Raw genomic sequence first — 17,930 nt, forward strand, 5'->3', positions numbered from 1 at the left:
TAATGGGCTTTGCCATTGTGATTTGTTACATGGGGGTAGTTGTTGCTCATCTCCCAGGCCACAACCACACTCAAGTCATTCATACGTTCTGTAAATGTATTTAAGGCTTGGGGCGATAACATTCATTAGGATAATAAATGTGAACGCTAAACACAAAATGACAATATTCAGCTGAAAAGTTTTTGTTTTTTTTTGTTTTTTGTTTTTAAATAAAATTCGGCTCTTATATTCTAATAAGAGCCATAAAAATTGCAAATCTTGCAGTACAGTAGCAGAAAGCTTAAGTAAAAAGAAAATTACATTTGGTAATGAAAGAAGTAAAATCACTGCGATGCAGGGATTATTGAATCATTGTATGTTTATATAGTAGTTATGGTGGGGTATTCCATGCTTGAATTTAACGCATCAATTTGACATTGGTCTTGTTTATATGCATCAAGTTCAGAAAAAAAGCAGCAATTTTGACTTTGAAAATCACGCAGAAGCCCTGATATTGATCGGATGTTATCTCCTCAGTAATTCAAAGATGAGAAGACTCGAAAAATGGAGAAATGTAATTACCCAACTTCTCCGTCCAGAGATGGTATTTGGAATAGATCACAAACTTTCCAGTAATCCGCGGGACTATTTTTCCTCCATATTTCTAACTTTCATACCTCCTGTTAAAGGTCATTTAAAATCACCAAAGATCTCGATTATCAATAAATTTGAGAAACCGTACAAATATAACTTAATCCTTCCCTCAATCTTTTTAGTGAGGATTTATATTTTTTCGACTCGTTACTTATGAAAAAAAGGTTTTTCTAAGCTTTAAAGCTGCATTTAACGATATGAAACTGAAGTCACGTGAGTTCTCGAGCCAATTGGACCCTCTGTTACCAGGGAAAACACTTGACTCAAGCTCCTCCATTCAACAGCTCTTGTTTTAGGACTTGCTCAAGTGCACAGATTTTATCCAGGGACTTGAACTTTTGTCTCTTGTAGTCAATAAAAAGCTACAATTAATAATAATAAAACTTTTTTCCGCAGGAGCGTTGTTGGTCATTTTTAAATTCACCAGCTCCCTCGTTTTAAGATGGCTGGCGATGATAAAACTAACCGCAGTCATATTGTCCGCCCTTTCCTCTCCATGCCATAATATGACCGGGAGCAGCCTAGAACAAATTCGAACAAACCCTTTCTTTTATTTACGCTATTTTCTAAAGCGAAGCCTGTGATTGGCCGAGGAAATCGGAAGTAGTAACAGTAATACGGAAGTGCAGCAGCAATGTGTCAATGTGAAAGCACCCTGCAAGGGTTTTTTTAAATTTATGCATAAAGGTTAAGTTAAGGTTTTGTTCGTGTGTTTAGAAAACATGGCTTGCTTTTTCAGGAGAAAAATCGCGGAGAAGGTAATGCGGCTGGGAGTCTCAGATTTTCACAAACCTGTGTGCTAATGCCATCATGTTTTGATCCTCCAGGGCTGTGATTGAACACTTACAATGTTTATCTGGTGTTGTGTTTTAATGTCTAGCTGGGTAGAGCGCTGCAGCAGTCAGAGGATGTTTTCATTCCAGCTCTGACAGCAGTTCCAGTCCTGAAGAAACAGTTAAGTCTGTTTGTGTCGCTCACTGCTAACCTGTAGGATGCTATAAGTATGTTTTGTCCTCTCACCTGTTTGTCAGAGACTTTAAAAAAAAGTTGTGATCCTCAGGCAGGGAGCCGATTTCAGGCTTTTAATTGGAACCCTGAGAGCCAGTGGGATTTTACCATCCAGTGGAGACATTCAGGTGCAGACAGAAAACTTGGCCACTCAGGTGAGATTAAACCACCCTTAGACAGTCACCATTCCTCTTCACGTGTAACTCCACCGCATGTATATATTTTTGGTGGAGGTCATGGTAATACCCGCGGCTTAAAGTGAGGCCCTTAAAGAAATTGTTTGCTCCAGACAAAGAAGTTAAAGAAGCAGACTGGTTTAACCTGAAGCCTAACCTGTAACATGAACTGTAAGGCTGTGACAGGCTGAGCTGCCTGTAGCCGAAGCTCTCACTGCTTGCGATCTATTTCATTCCTCATTGTTGCAAACAGGCCAGTCTTTCAGCTTAATGTGCATCCAAGTTTATCAGTTCCTTTAAGCACCGTAACCATGTGTTTATGACAGTTGGATATTGCAAGACAGTCATATAATTGTATAATCTGTTCCTACAGATTATACAATTAATCTTCCTCAATTCAATGAGTTCTAGTTTGTGTTTGTCTCATATACATTAGATGAAGCTTTAATTTGTTTTTAGTAGGTAATTCACACTTTATCTTTCAGTTGAAGCAGGACAATGTGGTGGAACACATCTCAGCTGCACGTGGAATTATCAACTTTAAAGTTAATCGCAAGCTTCTTGCTCAGGTTTGAGTTTCCACTCACACAGTGACAGCTTAAGCAAACAAAACAAAATGAAACAAAAAAACTTCCACAGCTTCTGATGTGATCACAGTCCCTCTCCACTTTATCTGTTCCAGAAATTGTTGGAGCCATTTGGAAATGGGGAGAATGATAAATTCGGGTTAAATAGTGAACTTTTCAATACTCTCACGACAGGAACGACGTTAGTGGAGTACAGGTAAGTTTGTTTTTCAGTTTTATTTATATGGCGATAAATTTAAATGCGGCCTCTTTGTTAAAACGGGGGAAGGATTCTGTATGTCTCCCCCTTATTTTAACGTACACCCCGACTATGTAACTAGGTACGCCTGTTCAACTGCTCATTAGTGTAAACATCTAATCAGCCAATCACATTACAACAACTTTGTGTATTTAGCCATGTGAACATGGCTAAGGCAACCTATGGAAGTTCAACCTAAGTGTAAGAATGATGCAGCATAATAACACAGCTTGTCACAAAGCTCAAATGATCTCAAACTGGTCTCTTGAACATGACAGTGAGTTCACTGAAATGCCCTCCACAGTCACTGAACTCAATCTAATAAAGCAGATTTGGGATGTGGTAGAACAACGTGGATGTGCAGCTGACAAATCTTTAACAACTCTGTCATGTCATTACTTAAATATGGACCAAACTCCCTGAGGAATTGTATCCAGCGCCTTGTTCTTTGGAATAAGAAAAAGTGGCTAATGTAGCTATTGAGTGTATTCATTTCCACTTAACAGAGTTGATATGTTGATATGCTTACAGCTCTCCAAACATTGCCAAAAAATTCCATGCTGGACACTTGCGGTCCACAATAATTGGTGAGTATAAACTAAACTGATAATAATAATAATAGTACAATTATTATTATTAACTGAAATGCATGTGAGCTACATATTAAATCGAGCCTTACCAATGAACTTATTACTGATTTAAAAATGTGCACAAAAGGGTTTAAAATGATTTTTATTTTGTCATCTTGAGCAACAAGTTTAGTTTTTTTTAACCGTGAGTCCGCACAGTTTTACCTTTTAATTATCAGGAAATCTTCAAAATATTTATATTGTTAGCTTGAAGAAGAAAATTAAGACCCGATGTGTCATTACTAGATTTTCAAATTCTTAAATAGCAAATAGTTTTTCAGCAAGTGTAAAAAAAATATAAACTCTATCTTCAGGTAACTTCATTGCTAACCTTAAACAGTCACTTGGAAATGATGTCATTCGAATGAACTACCTTGGAGACTGGGGGATGCAGTTTGGTGAGTTGGTCAGAAAATTACTCTACAGTGAGGGATTATCTTTTGTTTGTTTGTTTGTTTATTAAAACGTCAAGGACAAGTAACCTGTCTTGGATTTCAGGTTTGCTGGGAGCTGGATTTGGGCAATTTGGAAGTCCGGATAAATTAAAACAGAATCCCTTACAGCATTTGTTCGAAGTGAGTTTGGATGTTTGGAGAAAGACCCGATAGATGCTCTCTGACTCTCAAATTTATATTTAAGCACTGAATGAGCCTCAGTTGCATGTTTAGAAGATGTTGTTTTAGTGTTATATTCTAAATGCTGTTTAAAAAGGCATTTTTAAACAGCACCAGTGTTTTGTTTTTTTCTTTTGCTTTTCAGGTTTATGTTCGAGTAAACAAAGAAGCAGAGAACAATGAGGATATGAAACAGGCTGCCAGAGACTTCTTTAGACAGCTGGAGCAGCACGAGAGCCATGTTGTCTCCTTATGGCAGCAGTTCAGAGACATCACAGTGAAGGAGTATCAGGACATTTATGAGGTTAGAAAGCTGCCAGGCAGCTTGGTAACAGCTTGAGTCTCTAAAGATAGAAACTTGAAATGAGAAATAAAAATGTTTAACAGTTGACTGCCACGGAGCACGACTGAGATTGATTTAAAATCTCTCCAGCGGTTGGGGGTCCACTTCGACGTTTACAGCGGGGAGTCCTTTCACCAGGATCAGGCCCAGGAGGTGGTGCAGCAGCTGCAGAGCCGGGGCCTGCTGAAGACATCTGAGTATGTGGCGACCTTCGATTGGTAACTGGTGTGTCTAACACCAAGTAAACATGTGCTAAGAGGCCACTGATTAGTCAGAGTTCAGCTTCCCTACAAACAGAATACAAATAGATTTTAACAGATGGGGAAGTTTATTTGCGAAAAGTGTGTCCATCTTTAAACTGCGAATAACATATGTTTAATTGTGAAGGTGTCGTCGATCCCCCGATGCATCAGTCATTCATTTTGGAGCCATTTGGAGATGTCACAGAACTTTTTATAGCTCTGTTTTTGATCTCGTTCAGCTCTACAGGGAAATATCTGGCTCTTTGGCTAATACATTCTCCTCTGTGCTCACCTGTGTCTGCCAGCTCTTTGGTGCTCAGCAGGTTGTGTCCTGTTGGTTTTTAGAGCTTTACTTTGAAAAACGAGAGCAACGGCTGAACCAAAACAGTTAAGCTGGAAGGCAGAGAGATTAAATTTGAAAGGAAATACAGATTCACATAGTTATCTACCAGTTTATTGCTACATGCCACCCCTTGTATAATGATATTGTTAAAATATTTACCTAAGCCCAGACTTCTCTCACCCCATACACCTTTTCCAGCTCTATCAGATAACCAAAACACTTCAACTGGCTCATTTTACTGTGCAGGAGCCAGTTGAAGTGTTTTTTACAACACACTATGTTGACTTAAAAAAAAAGATCAAAGGTCCAGTTTACCCTTTCCTGTACAGGATCACCCGCATCACAACCTAGAATCAGGCCCAGGGTACCGGCTCAAGGCAGAGGGTTTGGAAGCTACTTGGGTCTGCCCTCCCGTGAACTCACAGGAGGAGTGTAGGGATTCAGTGCTTAGTAGCTTAAAAATGAAATACAGTAAAATATGCATAGATTCAACAGCTGAGCCTGACCCTATGTCTTCTGGACATAATGAATTTTTTTTTCTGTTGACAGGAAGGGCACTGGTGTGGTGGATCTTTCCCCCAATAGAGACATGACCAACGTCTGCACAGTGCTCCGCAGCGATGGTACGACTCTCTACATCACCAGGTTAGTTAGCAAGAATTGCGATCGGTACAAAATGGTGAAAGCTTTTAGTCCTTGGGATTTAAGTTTATGTGAGCCCACTGAAATTGTTAGCTGCTTTACTCTGAAAAATCGAGTGCACCTGGTAAATGATGTCTCTCCCTCTGATTTGACGCCATAAGCACTTATTTTGTATTTTCTGTTTTAGAGATGTTGCTGCAGCCATTAACCGAAAGGAAAAGTACAGTTTTGATGAGATGATTTATGTGGTAAGAACACCCAAGCTCTTTTTTTGCCTGCTGGATTATGCCAATAACAGATGAGGAATAGATAGTAGAAATTGAATGACTTTAATAATCATGGAGCCCAGTTTATTTTCTGCATTATAATTTTTATTTTTTGCCGTTAATTTTTTGAGCTGAAAACGGAGCAGAAAAATAAACTACTTTCACAACTGGTCATTTAAGTAACTTATAGCCAAGCAATCTTTGTCTAATGTGCTTTTTTTTAAAAAGCAGAAGAAATGTATTGAGAAATACACCTGGACTTTCGTTTTAATGAAAAATAAATAAATAATAATTTTCTGGTAATTTTCTCAAAACAAGTAGTAAATAATCGAGAAAAGCAACTGGCAGATTAGCTGTTTATGGTTAGTCTGTATGATATTCATATTTTGTATTTAATTCAGTATTTAAACTGAAAAAAAAAGTCTTTATAAGACTTAATATGAAATATTGTATTAGAAACACTAGCAGGACTTTTCTATGGAAGCTTGGAGTTATCTCAAAATTGTAACTCAATAACTTGACATTTCAAATGTTTCTTTTTCTAGACAGATAAAAGTCAAGAGAATCACTTCTCCCAGTTATTCCAGATCTTGCTTGCGATGGGTCACTCTTGGGCAGATGGGTAACGTAGCATTACATAAATTCACCCATAATGCACCGGTTTAATGAAAACGAATTAATGTCAGCTCTCAATCGTATTTTTGCACATTATGTTTATGAAAGACTTGAAATTAAAGATGCATTTAAGGCTGGAATGACAGTAAACCTCAGTAATTACAGGATTTCCACAGTCTCTCTTGTAATTCAATGAAGATAGATTCAGCATTACTTTACTCCTCCCACCCAAAACAGGCAGCTGTTGTAATTAGAAACAGAATGAAATTCTGCTGTCTCATGATGTCTGTGAGATGGTGCTGGCAACTTTGTGTTGGCCTTAATATTTAAGCCAACTTCAGGCTTCTATTCCACATTTCACTTAAATTTTCTGCCACTTGTAGTTATTGCTTTTTTTCTTTTAAAGTTACACTTAGAAAAAAATAATAGGATACATTTGTGAATGTACATGCATATCATGAGTTTATAAAGTGCTTAAAATGAGTGCTTCTAATAGTATTAAATACATGATTTTAGGTGTCGGCACGTGTCCTTTGGTCTGGTGCAGGGCATGAAGACCAGGGCCGGTGAGGTGGTGTTTCTGGAGGACGTGCTGGACGAGGCTCGGGCCAGGATGCTCAACAACATGAGCCAATCAAACAGTAAGCCTGTCACACATTAGGCAGTTATATAACAGTAAAAGAGTAAATAAATACTTATGTGTCCTTTAAGTACTGTTATGTGCCTTTCTCCAAAAGTTGATTCTTTTCATCTGGGCGTAGCGTTTTCAGTGGGAGAAACGTTTCGTCACTCATTCAAGTGGCTTCTTCAGTCTCAGCTGACTGCAGGTTTCCCCAGTCTTATAAACTTGGATGAGTGACGAAACGTTTCTCCCACTGAAAACGCTACGCCCAGATGAAAAGAATCAACTTTTGGAGATTTACTTACCTGGATGATTGAGAATGCATCAAGACGTTATGTGCCTTTAAAAACAAAATCAGCACTTCAGTCCTCAATCGACTGGTGTGCAGGAGTTTTGCTTTTATCTGTAATTGTTGTCAATTGCATTTTGAAACAAGAAGATGGCGCTCTTCTCTAAAATGAGCTTGATTTACATTTTTACGTGATGAGCAGGGATGGGTATTGATAAGATTTTCACGATTCCATTTTCGATTCTGTTTCACGATTCGATTCTTTATCGTTTTTTTTTTAAAAAGGAGAACACAAAGGTCGATTAGCTTAGAACTTTGTTTTATATCTTCTCTTTGAACAAGATAGAAATTTAGGAGTAACATGGCCTTACAAACCCAACAGTGAGATCTTAAGAGATCCTTAAGAGATCCACAGCCTATGGCTCTTCCATGGGGTGTCACAAGGTCCCCGGGGGAAAAAAAAATTGTAAATGTAAAATAAATATTCTTCTGTAGCAATAACAAAGTATAACATAAATTATTCTGTAGCAATTACACAAGAATATCCAGTAATGTCCCTGCCTACAATTAAACACATTCACTCAAAATCGGGGGCATCTGCTGTGGCAAATGGGTTCAAGCCTTTAACCACAAACTTAGTCACTGCTCGGTGACATTCGTCTATCCTGGCCTGAAAGGAGACGCTACCGGTAGACTGCAGCGAGAACTGCCAGCATCTGAGGCAGCCAGACTCTGTCTCTCTCATCATGGTCACCTAAATGCACAGTAATGGCAGGTTTTGTAATAAGGCAGCTAACATAATATGCACTGTTAGTTGATTATTTACCTGCCGCATTAACGGGAGAGGACGTGCAAACGTTACCGCTGCTGCTGGGTTGAGATTCACGAGTCCGGAGCGGAATTAAAAACACGACATTCATTTAAGGTCATCGCGTGTTTTGTGAGCAAATACTTTTGCATATTCGTAGTGTTTCCTCCCTTAAATGAAATATCTACTTTGCAAGTATTGCAAGTTGCCCTGTTGTCATCCGTTCTCGTAAAGTTTTAACCAAACTTTTGAGCGTTTAAGCCGCTTACGCGCCGTGTTTCCTGCCAGGTAAATGACGCTCCGCAACGTGGTGACGTCATTCGGGGCGACTGGAATCGATAAGGGAATCGTTTGCAAAAATGGCAAACAATGGCAAACAATAAAAAAAGAAATTGAAACAGTGGGAACTGGTTCTCAACAAGAACCGGTTTTCGATACCCATCCCTAGTGTGGAATCTATCCTCCTGAAAGCAGCTAAGCACATTTTTCTCCCACAATGAACTACACATGCCAAAAAAGGGGTGGTCAGAGTTGATAAGAGCTGAAACTACTTGTAGATGGTTATGGCCTTTAGAAAAATGCCTCAAAAAAAGTACAAAGACTGGTATGTATTGTGACATATTATTGAACTGAGACACATTCTTATCGTTGACTCAACACTTACTTATTCCATGATTACTGTGGGATTGGCACATGTCAGAGCTGTTTTGTTGTGTCACTGACTAAATTTAAATCTTTCCACAGCAACAAAGGAATTGGAAAACCCAGAGGACACTGCAGAGAAAGTAGGAATCAGCGCCCTAATAATCCAGGTTTAGTATTTTTATTTAAAAATGCTGCTAGTATTCAGCAACCAGCAGCTTCATTCATTGATCTGTGTGTGTGATTAATGTTATGATTGGGAGTTTCAGGTCTTTAAGTCAGACCGATAATAACATATTGGCCATTAACTGATATTCTAAGTTTGCTAAATGTTCAAAATTAGTGGTCATAAAGACCTAAAAGACTAATGTAAATCACATATTTGTTAAATAATTAAGACTTTGTTTCAATAGTACAAAAGAAAATAAACAAGATTATTACACTGTCAAGTATAATATTCCACCACTGGCTGCTTCATTTCTCGGTCTTAGTGATGATGCGGTGACTCCTTCTTTCAGGAGTTTTAGCATTAAAGCAACATTTATTTTTTTCTTAGTTTCTGGCCTTCATCGGGCCTATCACGAGCCAAAACCCATCAGTTAAGCAGTAAAGTCCTGTTGATGCATTACCTTTCTCACACCTTTCCTCCTCTCTGTGCACTTTGCAAGTAGGCGTTAACGTGCCTGAAAACTCTGTGTTTTAGGACTTCAAAGGCCCCCTGCAGTCAGACTATAAGTTTAACTGGGACCGGATGCTGCAGGCTCAGGGTGACACTGGTGTCTTCCTTCAGTACACACATGCTCGACTCTGCAGGTCTGAGATTTCTAGTATTGATACGTTTTCATTTTGGATCCTCTATCCGTTAATCTATTCAGTCATTTATTTTGGAAAATGAGAAATAACAGAGAAACATTTGAAAGACTTCACACTTTAGATGCATGTCTGACATCCTTAATTCCAAAAGGTCAACAGGATATTTGTCATGTGATTCACATATAATCCTGTTATTACAGTTTAAAGCAGACAAACAAAGGTGTAGAGGCAGTTGCCTTCGACCCATCTCTTCTATCTGAGCAGACGTGTACTGCCATCCTACAGCACCTCCTTCGGCAAGCACTTTCTGAACATCTGTTCATTTGTCAATGTCAATATTTGTTCTACGTTTACAAAACTGTCCCTTCTTTATTTGCAGTTATGACGAGGTATTGTACCAGTCAGCTCAGGATCTGCAACCTAAGCACCTTGTCAACTTCTTGCTGAAGCTGTGGTAAGGGACAGGATGCCAGTCTTGCTACTTGGCAAGCCCTTACAGTGATAAGTTAACATTAGTAGTAAATATGTACAGAGGTGTGTCCTTACTCTCTTTCGTGTCTTCCAGCCACCTGATTGCTTCAGCGCACAGAGAGCTGCCGGTAAAAGGAAGCCCTGAGGCTGTTGCACAGGTACAAAGAAAACAGAGTTAAGCAAACTTCTGTTTCTCCTCTTAAACCTGCCAAAATACTACATTGAACAGCCACAATGGAGTTGATTTTTGTATAGCCTTTTAATGCATGGTTCTATAATTTCTTATGCAACAACCTGTTCTTCTCACACATGAACATATTAAGAGAAACTGGTTGGGACATTGTCTGAAACTGCCAAATTAGCACAGTCACATGCACCACAAGCTTTGTACTGAGGAGGTGACAGGTTGAGGGGCATTTACTGTCTGATTTGACTGTTTAGGAAATTTTTCAAGATTTTAAAAGGTCTAGAAAATTAATTATAGCTACATTCTGGCAAGAATACCCAAGAGATTTATACCAAGAAAATTACATGAAAATGAATAACAGAAGTGGTTATTAGTGGGGTTCAAAGCTGAAATTTGGACAAAGTTAAAAGATGCCTTACCCCTCACGGGACTCTTCTTTGACTAATCAAACATTGTGTTTGCTTGTAGAAAACATTGGTCAGCCAATAGAATTTCTGTTTAATAGTAGGAGCACTGCTTACAGATATCAGCATAATGACAACATAGATGGTCTATACTAATATCAGTGGTAGATACTTAGGTTTGTCAGTGCAATTGTAAGCCTGACAAATGTTAAAGTGTAAAAAGCTACCTTATTATCAAGGGATCAACACAGTAGCTTCATATATTTTGGCTTTTTTTTTTTTTTTTTTTACTACACACTTAATACCCTTCCTGGTGTCTTCTCTCTAGAGTCTAACTCATTCACATATTTGACTGACAGATGATCCCCATCTTTTGGTAGCCGGTCAAATATGTGAATCACTACATGAGTCTTTAAAATATGCTATACTGATCTCTTTGTTTCCCTGCGAGAACTGATTGTATTTGCAGTCACCGTTACATCTGTCACTACATATGTAAGGGCATTGCTAACAACAGTTTTGCAACCTGAAAACTGCTTCATTCTCCTCATATCCACAGGCAAGGTTACGACTGTTCAGCGGAGCATGCTCAGTCCTGGCCAACGGGATGAGAATCCTGGGCATCACACCAGTAAACAAAATGTAAAAACCGCATCGGTGTGTGTCAGTGTCCTTTTCAGTGCTGCAACTATTGTTGACTTGTATTCTAAAAACAGAGCCTTATATTGTCAAAATAAAATTATGCTAGTCTGTAGGATTGGGTCTAGTCTGTATTCAGAAAAACACTTCTCTGCTAATAAAAACTGTACAATTACCTTCATTACAAGACAACACTGAAGTGATTAAAACAAAAAAAATTATTATGAAACAAGATGGGGTGGGGGTGGGGTGGGGGGGGATTATGCATGCAGTCGGTGATTTGGGCACATTCAGAGTAAGGACTAAGTGATTTGGAGTTAAGTCACTCGTATTGCACAGTTTAAAGACCAATTATTAACACTGGTTTATTAAATAAAATAAAGACAATATAATACTCCCAATTTAAAAAAAAAAAAAAACACACAGGGAGCATAATAGTAAACTCCTTATGCTACTTATTGTGGCTGAAGATTGGATTCCAATTCCAAGAATTCACTGGTTAGGGTATAGATTCACGAGCTTACTGGTAGCTAGCTAGAAGCAGTTTCCAAAAAAAAACTACAAAAAACCCAAACTCCCCCACCCCCTTTTTATAAAAACAAAAAACCCACTAAGATTCTTCAAAGTATTCAGAGACTCAGTTCACGGTTCCATCTGATGACGTCGACACAAAGCAGATCCAACTCTAACCTCAAATGAGGAAAGGCTTCCTTCATCCTGGTCCAGCATAGAAATGTCTGATGTCAGTCAGCACCTCACACAGAAATTAGTTTCTGTTTGTCTTCTAAATTTGTATCCTTCCAGGTTAATCTGGATGTGTCTTGCTTTGGAAGTCCATACAGGTATATGGAAATGCAGACAAAGAATGCTCCAGAGGCAAACGTCATAGCTGCACAGGAGGGTAAAAAAGCAAAATGACATTTCCATTATTAAAAAAAAATAAAAAAGGAAGATTAATGGTTTTAATGAAAGCCGGTGTATACCAAATCATTTCATACAAAAACATAGTCAAACCTTCTGTTAGTTTCAAAATGGAAAGAAAACATGCAGGGAGGCTGAAAGGTAGCACTGACTGTTGCCAATATTTTTAATTATGTGAATCTAAGCTGCTGTGCACAGTGTTTTAAGCTGTTAATGTCAATAATAGAGTATAATTGAGGCTTTAAGCTACTTTTCAAAACTTTTCTAGAAAGTTACAGGAGACTGTGGGATCTGCAAAGTGTTACTGGATGTTTTACACAGATAAAAGAGGGACGAAGCAACACGATTTTGACCATTAGTAAAAATTTGTGTTTATATATTTAATATCTGATTCCAAGAGTGATCTACTCTATATTTGATCCACTACTTTATCAAGTACTAGAGAGGTTTACAGTTCAAATAAAAGAACAAAAATCATTAACCACAATATACTCTTACTTAATGAATTGGCTGGATTCAAACTGTGGTTATGAGAAACTTACTTATTTGTAGTCCAAACAAGATTACAGATGCCACCATTGAGAGGACAATTGCAGCTGCAGCAGAAAAGCCTTTCATGATGTTATCAGTGTACTTCACTACCACTGATGTGTACAGACCACCTACACTGGCCAGGACTGAAAGCACAAGCAGAGCAGAGTCAGACAAAAGGTACAAGGAAAGTAAAAGAAAGGTACTTCTTCCTCAAGATGTCATACTTACATACTACAAAGAACACCCAAGGTGTGTAACCAAAGAAGAATCCTTTCTCCATGACCCTCTCTCCATCAGTCATGTAAACACCGATCAAGGTGATCACTATGCCGGACAGGTACATCTGAATGTTTCTCACCCACAGGGATGTCTCTGAGCTCTTCAACACTTTCTCAAAGTACACACCTTAAAGTAAATACCAGACTGTCAGATTCAAAAGGTTCAAAGTACAGCAGCAGTAAAAGTAAAATCCATCTACTTTAGAGAAAATATCATCAGGCATGTGTGCAGATCGTGGGTTTTGTTGGCGTTTTCTTAGTTGCCAAACGTATTTCTGGATTTTACTTGACAGTTAAGCCAATACTGAAAGTCAAATCATCAGCACTGGTCTTACCTGCAAAACCAGAGCAAAGGACAGCAACTGCAATGGCAATGAACCCAATAACAGGATTCTGTTCAATCTGTGAAAAAAGGATCAATGATGAACTACAGAACAGATGATACAGCTTGTAGATTAAAGAGATTTTTAAAATGAATGTTAATTTACTGCTAGTGGTATCACAGGAAATTAAGAGTGGTTTACTGAGTAACCAGGATGGTGTAACATGCCGCCCCACCTGAACTTTAGTGGCCTCCGCAGGTTTCCACTGAACCAGTGTAACGCCTCCACAGAGCATAAAGACGGAAAACCATTGCAGCCGGTTGAGAGAGCGGTTCAGCATGAGCACTGTACACAAGGCTGTGCACGGGATCTTCAGCTGATAGGTGACCTAAAAAGGATTTTGAACTAAATATTATAACTTCACACATAGATGTAGAATTTGTTTCCCTAAATATGTTGTACACTATTAGCATTTCAGCCTGAAAAGCAAAAGCCAAAGTGATCTTAAATTCACTGCCTACAAATCTCTCTCAAAAATGTGTCAAAAATGCAATTTACTGAACGCTTTCTGAGGTATAAACTGCACATAAACTGAGCTTCATTTTGCCACAAATACTTGTGCAACAAACCCTTTGACTATATTAGGGGAAAGTCCCACTTGACATAAGGAGGATATCAAACTTCTTGGATCCAAAATATACCAAGTACTTAAAAAATATAAAACAAAAAGGAAACTTTATCAAGCAGTTATCTATAGAATTAGTTGCTACTGATATAATTAAATGCGTGGAACAAGACCTGTGTAAATGATGACGTGGACTGTCTCCACAAGAGCCACACGTCAAACCCAGATTCACATAATACCTGATAAACTGCTACATCCAGATTACTCAGGGCGATGAAAGCCATATTATTCTGAACTGCATACACCACCGAAGGCACGCTGAGTTTTAGCAGTTCTTTAGGGCTGCAGAAGATGTGTTCCTGTAAGGTGGCTTTTAGTTTGATGAGACTTGCCGTTTCCCTGGGAGAGGAAACGTGAAAAACAACAGATGAATGGACAAAGAAGAAATTTTTGGTAAATGATCAAACCATTGTTATTTGTATGTTCTCCATGACATGATATGTTTGTTTTATCTGAGGGGTTTATTCATGAAACAAGATTAACAAGTCTCTTAGTATGTCGTGAAGGTGTGTCTCCATTTGTGTGGCTACAATGGCACGACAACTTATGACAAAGACAATCTGCAGTTAGGTTCAGACTGGAAATGGCACATATTTTCTTTTCAGAATCACCTCCAATTACTCTTTGGAATTTCTCTTGAAGAAATCCAGTTTATACGTAATAAGTTACTGAGGTGCATTTTATTGGCACTGACAAACGAAAGCACGCAACAGGAATTTATACACAGTCATGTGTTACAGTGCTGGAATTGCAGCTTATAGAAGACGGATCAGTTTATTTGTAGTGCAAATTACTTGCACTCTCATTTGGACAAAACGAATATAATTTCCATATTTTTTTATAGCCTTATTAAAAATAAATCTCAATATTGTGTTTCTCTGACAAATTCTGACTGACATTGATCTATTTTGTGTGGAAAAAGTTAGGTATAGAAAAAGAAAATGAAGCAAAGACCATTAATAACCACTCTGCTTCTCTTTGACTGGTTTTGTTGAGCCAAAGAAAGTCTGGATATGCTGAACCTGAGCTCTGTAAATAAAGTTACAGATTGAACTAGTAGTAGTAGTAGTAGTAGTAGTAGTAGTATTTATTTATTGTCATTGTCAAGAACAATGAAATTGCGTTTGGGGCTTCCATACAACCCAAAAAAAGAAGAAAATAATAAATACCCCTTAAAACCCAAGTGTACATATTTAACCCAGTGTGACTCCAATGCAATAAGACAATCCTTAGCAATAATGTTCGTAGAAATTCAGACAAAGACCTGAGAAACATGACAAAATACAACAATGCAACCCATTCAATATTATTGTACTGTGAGATATGATATCAGATATGATAGTTATCTATTTAAGAAAGAGGGGGGGGGCAGGAGGGGGAAGAGAATAAAGATATGATGCACCAATGCAGACCAGTTCATAAAGATGTTTTTCTATTATTAAAGTCTTCTTTGCTGTCTCTTTACAACTTGTCACTTGTGAGAAATTTCTGCTCTTCTTTTTCTTGGCAGCCTTTAGTTTATTATTTGGCATCAATCTGACAAAATGAATATAAAATTACAAAATGAAATGGAAAATTATAAAGGCAAAATACTGGGCTTAAATGAGCTGAAAAGGTACAAGTTTAAAGGAAATGTTATAAACCAAACTATAAATCGATTTACTCGGAAAATGAGTGGCAAAGAAGATTATCTTTAGGTAAAAGCACATACATATTCTTAATGAAGCTAAGCATCATCTATTATATCTTCAATTTTAATTATCTCTGGGATGTTAAAAGGTTTATTTAAAGTTTGATAGCTCTGCCCTAACATAAGGTTTTGAAAAAAAATGTTTATTTTTAAAACTAAGATCTATAGCCCTTAGATTTAAATTAAGGACTCTGAAGTATCATCTCTCTCTTGCTTATATTGTGTCTCTTATTCTGATAATAGATTTCTTGGGCTATTGTCCACTTTTAGGGAGTACTAGACAAAATCTATTGGCTTATTTATCAAATGAAATTTCAATCTAGGCAACCTTAATTTATTAATATAAAGATTTATAGAGAAACATTTTTATGTACACACACACACACACACACACACACACACACACACACACTTGCTGATTACTTTATTAGGTAATTAAACTGGTAATTAATCTACTCAACTTTAAACTGAGGAATGAGGAATGGTGATTTACTTGACTCTCAACATGGCATGGCGGTTGGTGCCAGACGGGCTAGTCTGAGTATTTCAGAAACGGTTCATCTGAAGGGATTTCCATGCACAATTATCTCTTGTATTTACAGAGAATACCTCAAAAAAGAAAAATCAACGAAAATGCCTTGTTTGAAGTCACGTGTCAGAGAAAAATGGCCAGACTACCTCAAGCTTACAGGAAAGAGACATTAACTTAAATACCTATTCATTAGAGCCAAAGTTTGGAAAAGGTGTCTCTGAACACACAAGATTTTAAACCTCGAAGCGCGCGCGCACACACAAGGAAAAATGTTTCCTGTTATGAATCTGAGATAGCCAGAATTTGGCATAAACAACATGAAAGCCTGGATATATCCTGCTTAGACTGAGGATATTGGACCCCTTAGCATCAGCACAGCCTACCTGAACGTTATTGCCAACCGTGCCCACTACGTTATGACCACACTGAACACATCTTCTGAAAGTTGCTTCCAACAGCATGTCGTAAAGCTCAAATCGTCTCAAACGGAATTCTTGAGCATGACAATGAACTCACTGCAATTAAATGACTTCCACAGTCACCGGCTTTCAATCCAATAGAGCAACTTTGAAATGTGATGTGCAGCCGAAAAATCTGCAGCAACTGCGTGATCCTATCATGTCAACACGGACTAAAATGTCCGAGGTATGTTTCCAGTAACTTGTTGAATCAATGCCGTGAAGAATAAAGACGGTTCTGAAGGGAAAGCGGAGTCCAAACCCGCATTGGCCAGTCATGTGGGTTTCTTAATCTCATACCTTACATTCTGTGGTCACTAAGGAAATAGCGGGTAGCGCCTCAAACACTTACTTTGTGAGCATCCCCAAGCTCAGCACTAACTTAATGACCTCGGCGATGCACACTGCAGTTGTGGAGAAATACAGCTCCTCTGTTGAAATGGTCCTGGTGTACCGCAGTGCCACTGTGTAGGTCGCTGCCACCAGTGTCATCACCGTGAGACAGTACACTTTGAAGATCACGCTCACATTTTCTGAGGAGAGAAAGGGGAGAAAATATTAGCTACCGCTCGTAGCACAAAATGGTATAAAGCTACATTAGCGACCGCTTTAATAATTACTTTAAGAGCAGAAACGACGCGGTTATGACAGTTTATCTGTAAACTGTTCGGTTTTGCATTTTAATGTTTTGCTACCTAATGTTTTTGTCGCTCTAACGGGGTCTTACAGCTAACATTAACCAGTTGTGCTAGCTTGTGTTAACAAGTAAACTCACCGTTGGCCATAGTTGCTTCGTTCATCTACCGTCCGAGTGAATGGAGAAGTAATAATGCCGTTAATGTTACATGTCATCAAAACAACCCGTATTGCAAGCATGCAGTCAGTAGGGGAATGCCTCTCGCAGCACGTGAAACCCGTTTTCTATCTTATTCCCAGCTCCTGTGTGTCGTCATTCGTTCCGTATTACCCAGAATGCAGCGTAAATCGAGTTTACAAATGGTGCGTTTGTTTTCTACACATTGACGTCAAACTGTTAAACACAAACCATAACAATATTGCTCAATAGAATAAAGACAATTGCTCAATAAGGTAAAAATGATTGAAACAAATGAGTATTATTAAAAAGAACATAAATAAATAAATAAATAAATAAATAAAAGAGCATCACGTGACCCCCCTTATTGAGCAAGCGTTATTTTTCTTTTGCTTTTTTCTAAGTTTTTCAAGCTTCGGGATTAGTTCTCTAGACTTCCTGAGGTACATTAAACGCTCTTCCTTGCCCTTTGTTCTTTATTCTG

At 38.2% G+C, this 17,930-nt stretch overlaps 2 protein-coding genes across 2 annotated transcripts; one reads left to right on the forward strand and one right to left on the reverse strand.

Annotated features, from left to right (window-relative positions):
- The first annotated feature begins 43 nt into the window (after positions 1–43).
- rars2 (arginyl-tRNA synthetase 2, mitochondrial) lies at positions 44–11,623 on the forward strand. The gene is made up of 20 exons (XM_005935398.3): positions 44–1,391; positions 1,514–1,587; positions 1,694–1,796; positions 2,303–2,386; positions 2,500–2,600; positions 3,174–3,229; positions 3,586–3,669; positions 3,770–3,846; positions 4,031–4,189; positions 4,319–4,425; positions 5,363–5,458; positions 5,643–5,703; positions 6,267–6,343; positions 6,853–6,977; positions 8,800–8,867; positions 9,401–9,510; positions 9,711–9,806; positions 9,890–9,964; positions 10,076–10,139; positions 11,132–11,623. The coding sequence occupies exons 1-20, from the start codon at positions 1,356–1,358 to the stop codon at positions 11,216–11,218; spliced, it is 1,740 nt and encodes a 579-aa protein (XP_005935460.1). The 5' UTR covers positions 44–1,355; the 3' UTR covers positions 11,219–11,623.
- On the reverse strand, positions 10,222–17,604 carry slc35a1 (solute carrier family 35 member A1). Its single transcript, XM_005935399.3, has 8 exons — positions 17,408–17,604; positions 16,985–17,165; positions 14,132–14,291; positions 13,503–13,655; positions 13,280–13,346; positions 12,895–13,071; positions 12,675–12,809; positions 10,222–12,100 (listed from the first exon to the last, which is right to left on the reverse strand). Exons 1-8 carry the CDS (start codon positions 17,430–17,432, stop codon positions 11,967–11,969), a joined length of 1,032 nt encoding a protein of 343 aa, XP_005935461.1. The 5' UTR covers positions 17,433–17,604; the 3' UTR covers positions 10,222–11,966.
- Between the last annotated feature and the right edge of the window lie 326 nt (positions 17,605–17,930).

This window comes from Haplochromis burtoni, unplaced genomic scaffold (genome assembly GCF_018398535.1).
Source record: "Haplochromis burtoni strain Fernald_Lab_line unplaced genomic scaffold, NCSU_Asbu1 Contig_92, whole genome shotgun sequence".
NCBI classification, from domain to species: domain Eukaryota; kingdom Metazoa; phylum Chordata; class Actinopteri; order Cichliformes; family Cichlidae; genus Haplochromis; species Haplochromis burtoni.

What these genes read in the sequence shown, in the direction of transcription:
- rars2 (XM_005935398.3), top strand. Translation starts at nt 1,356, where the DNA reads ATGGCTTGCTTTTTCAGGAGAAAAATCGCGGAGAAG. An exon ending in GTTCCAGTCCTGAAGAAACA is followed by an intron (nt 1,588 to 1,693) that starts GTTAAGTCTGTT and finishes TGTGATCCTCAG; the next exon opens with GCAGGGAGCCGATTTCAGGC. An exon ending in GCCCTGAGGCTGTTGCACAG is followed by an intron (nt 10,140 to 11,131) that starts GTACAAAGAAAA and finishes TCATATCCACAG; the next exon opens with GCAAGGTTACGACTGTTCAG.
- slc35a1 (XM_005935399.3), bottom strand. Translation starts at nt 17,432, where the DNA reads ATGAACGAAGCAACTATGGCCAACG. An exon ending in CGGAGGCCACTAAAGTTCAG is followed by an intron (nt 13,347 to 13,502) that starts GTGGGGCGGCAT and finishes CTTTTTTCACAG; the next exon opens with ATTGAACAGAATCCTGTTAT. An exon ending in TTGGGTGTTCTTTGTAGTAT is followed by an intron (nt 12,810 to 12,894) that starts GTAAGTATGACA and finishes TTGTGCTTTCAG; the next exon opens with TCCTGGCCAGTGTAGGTGGT.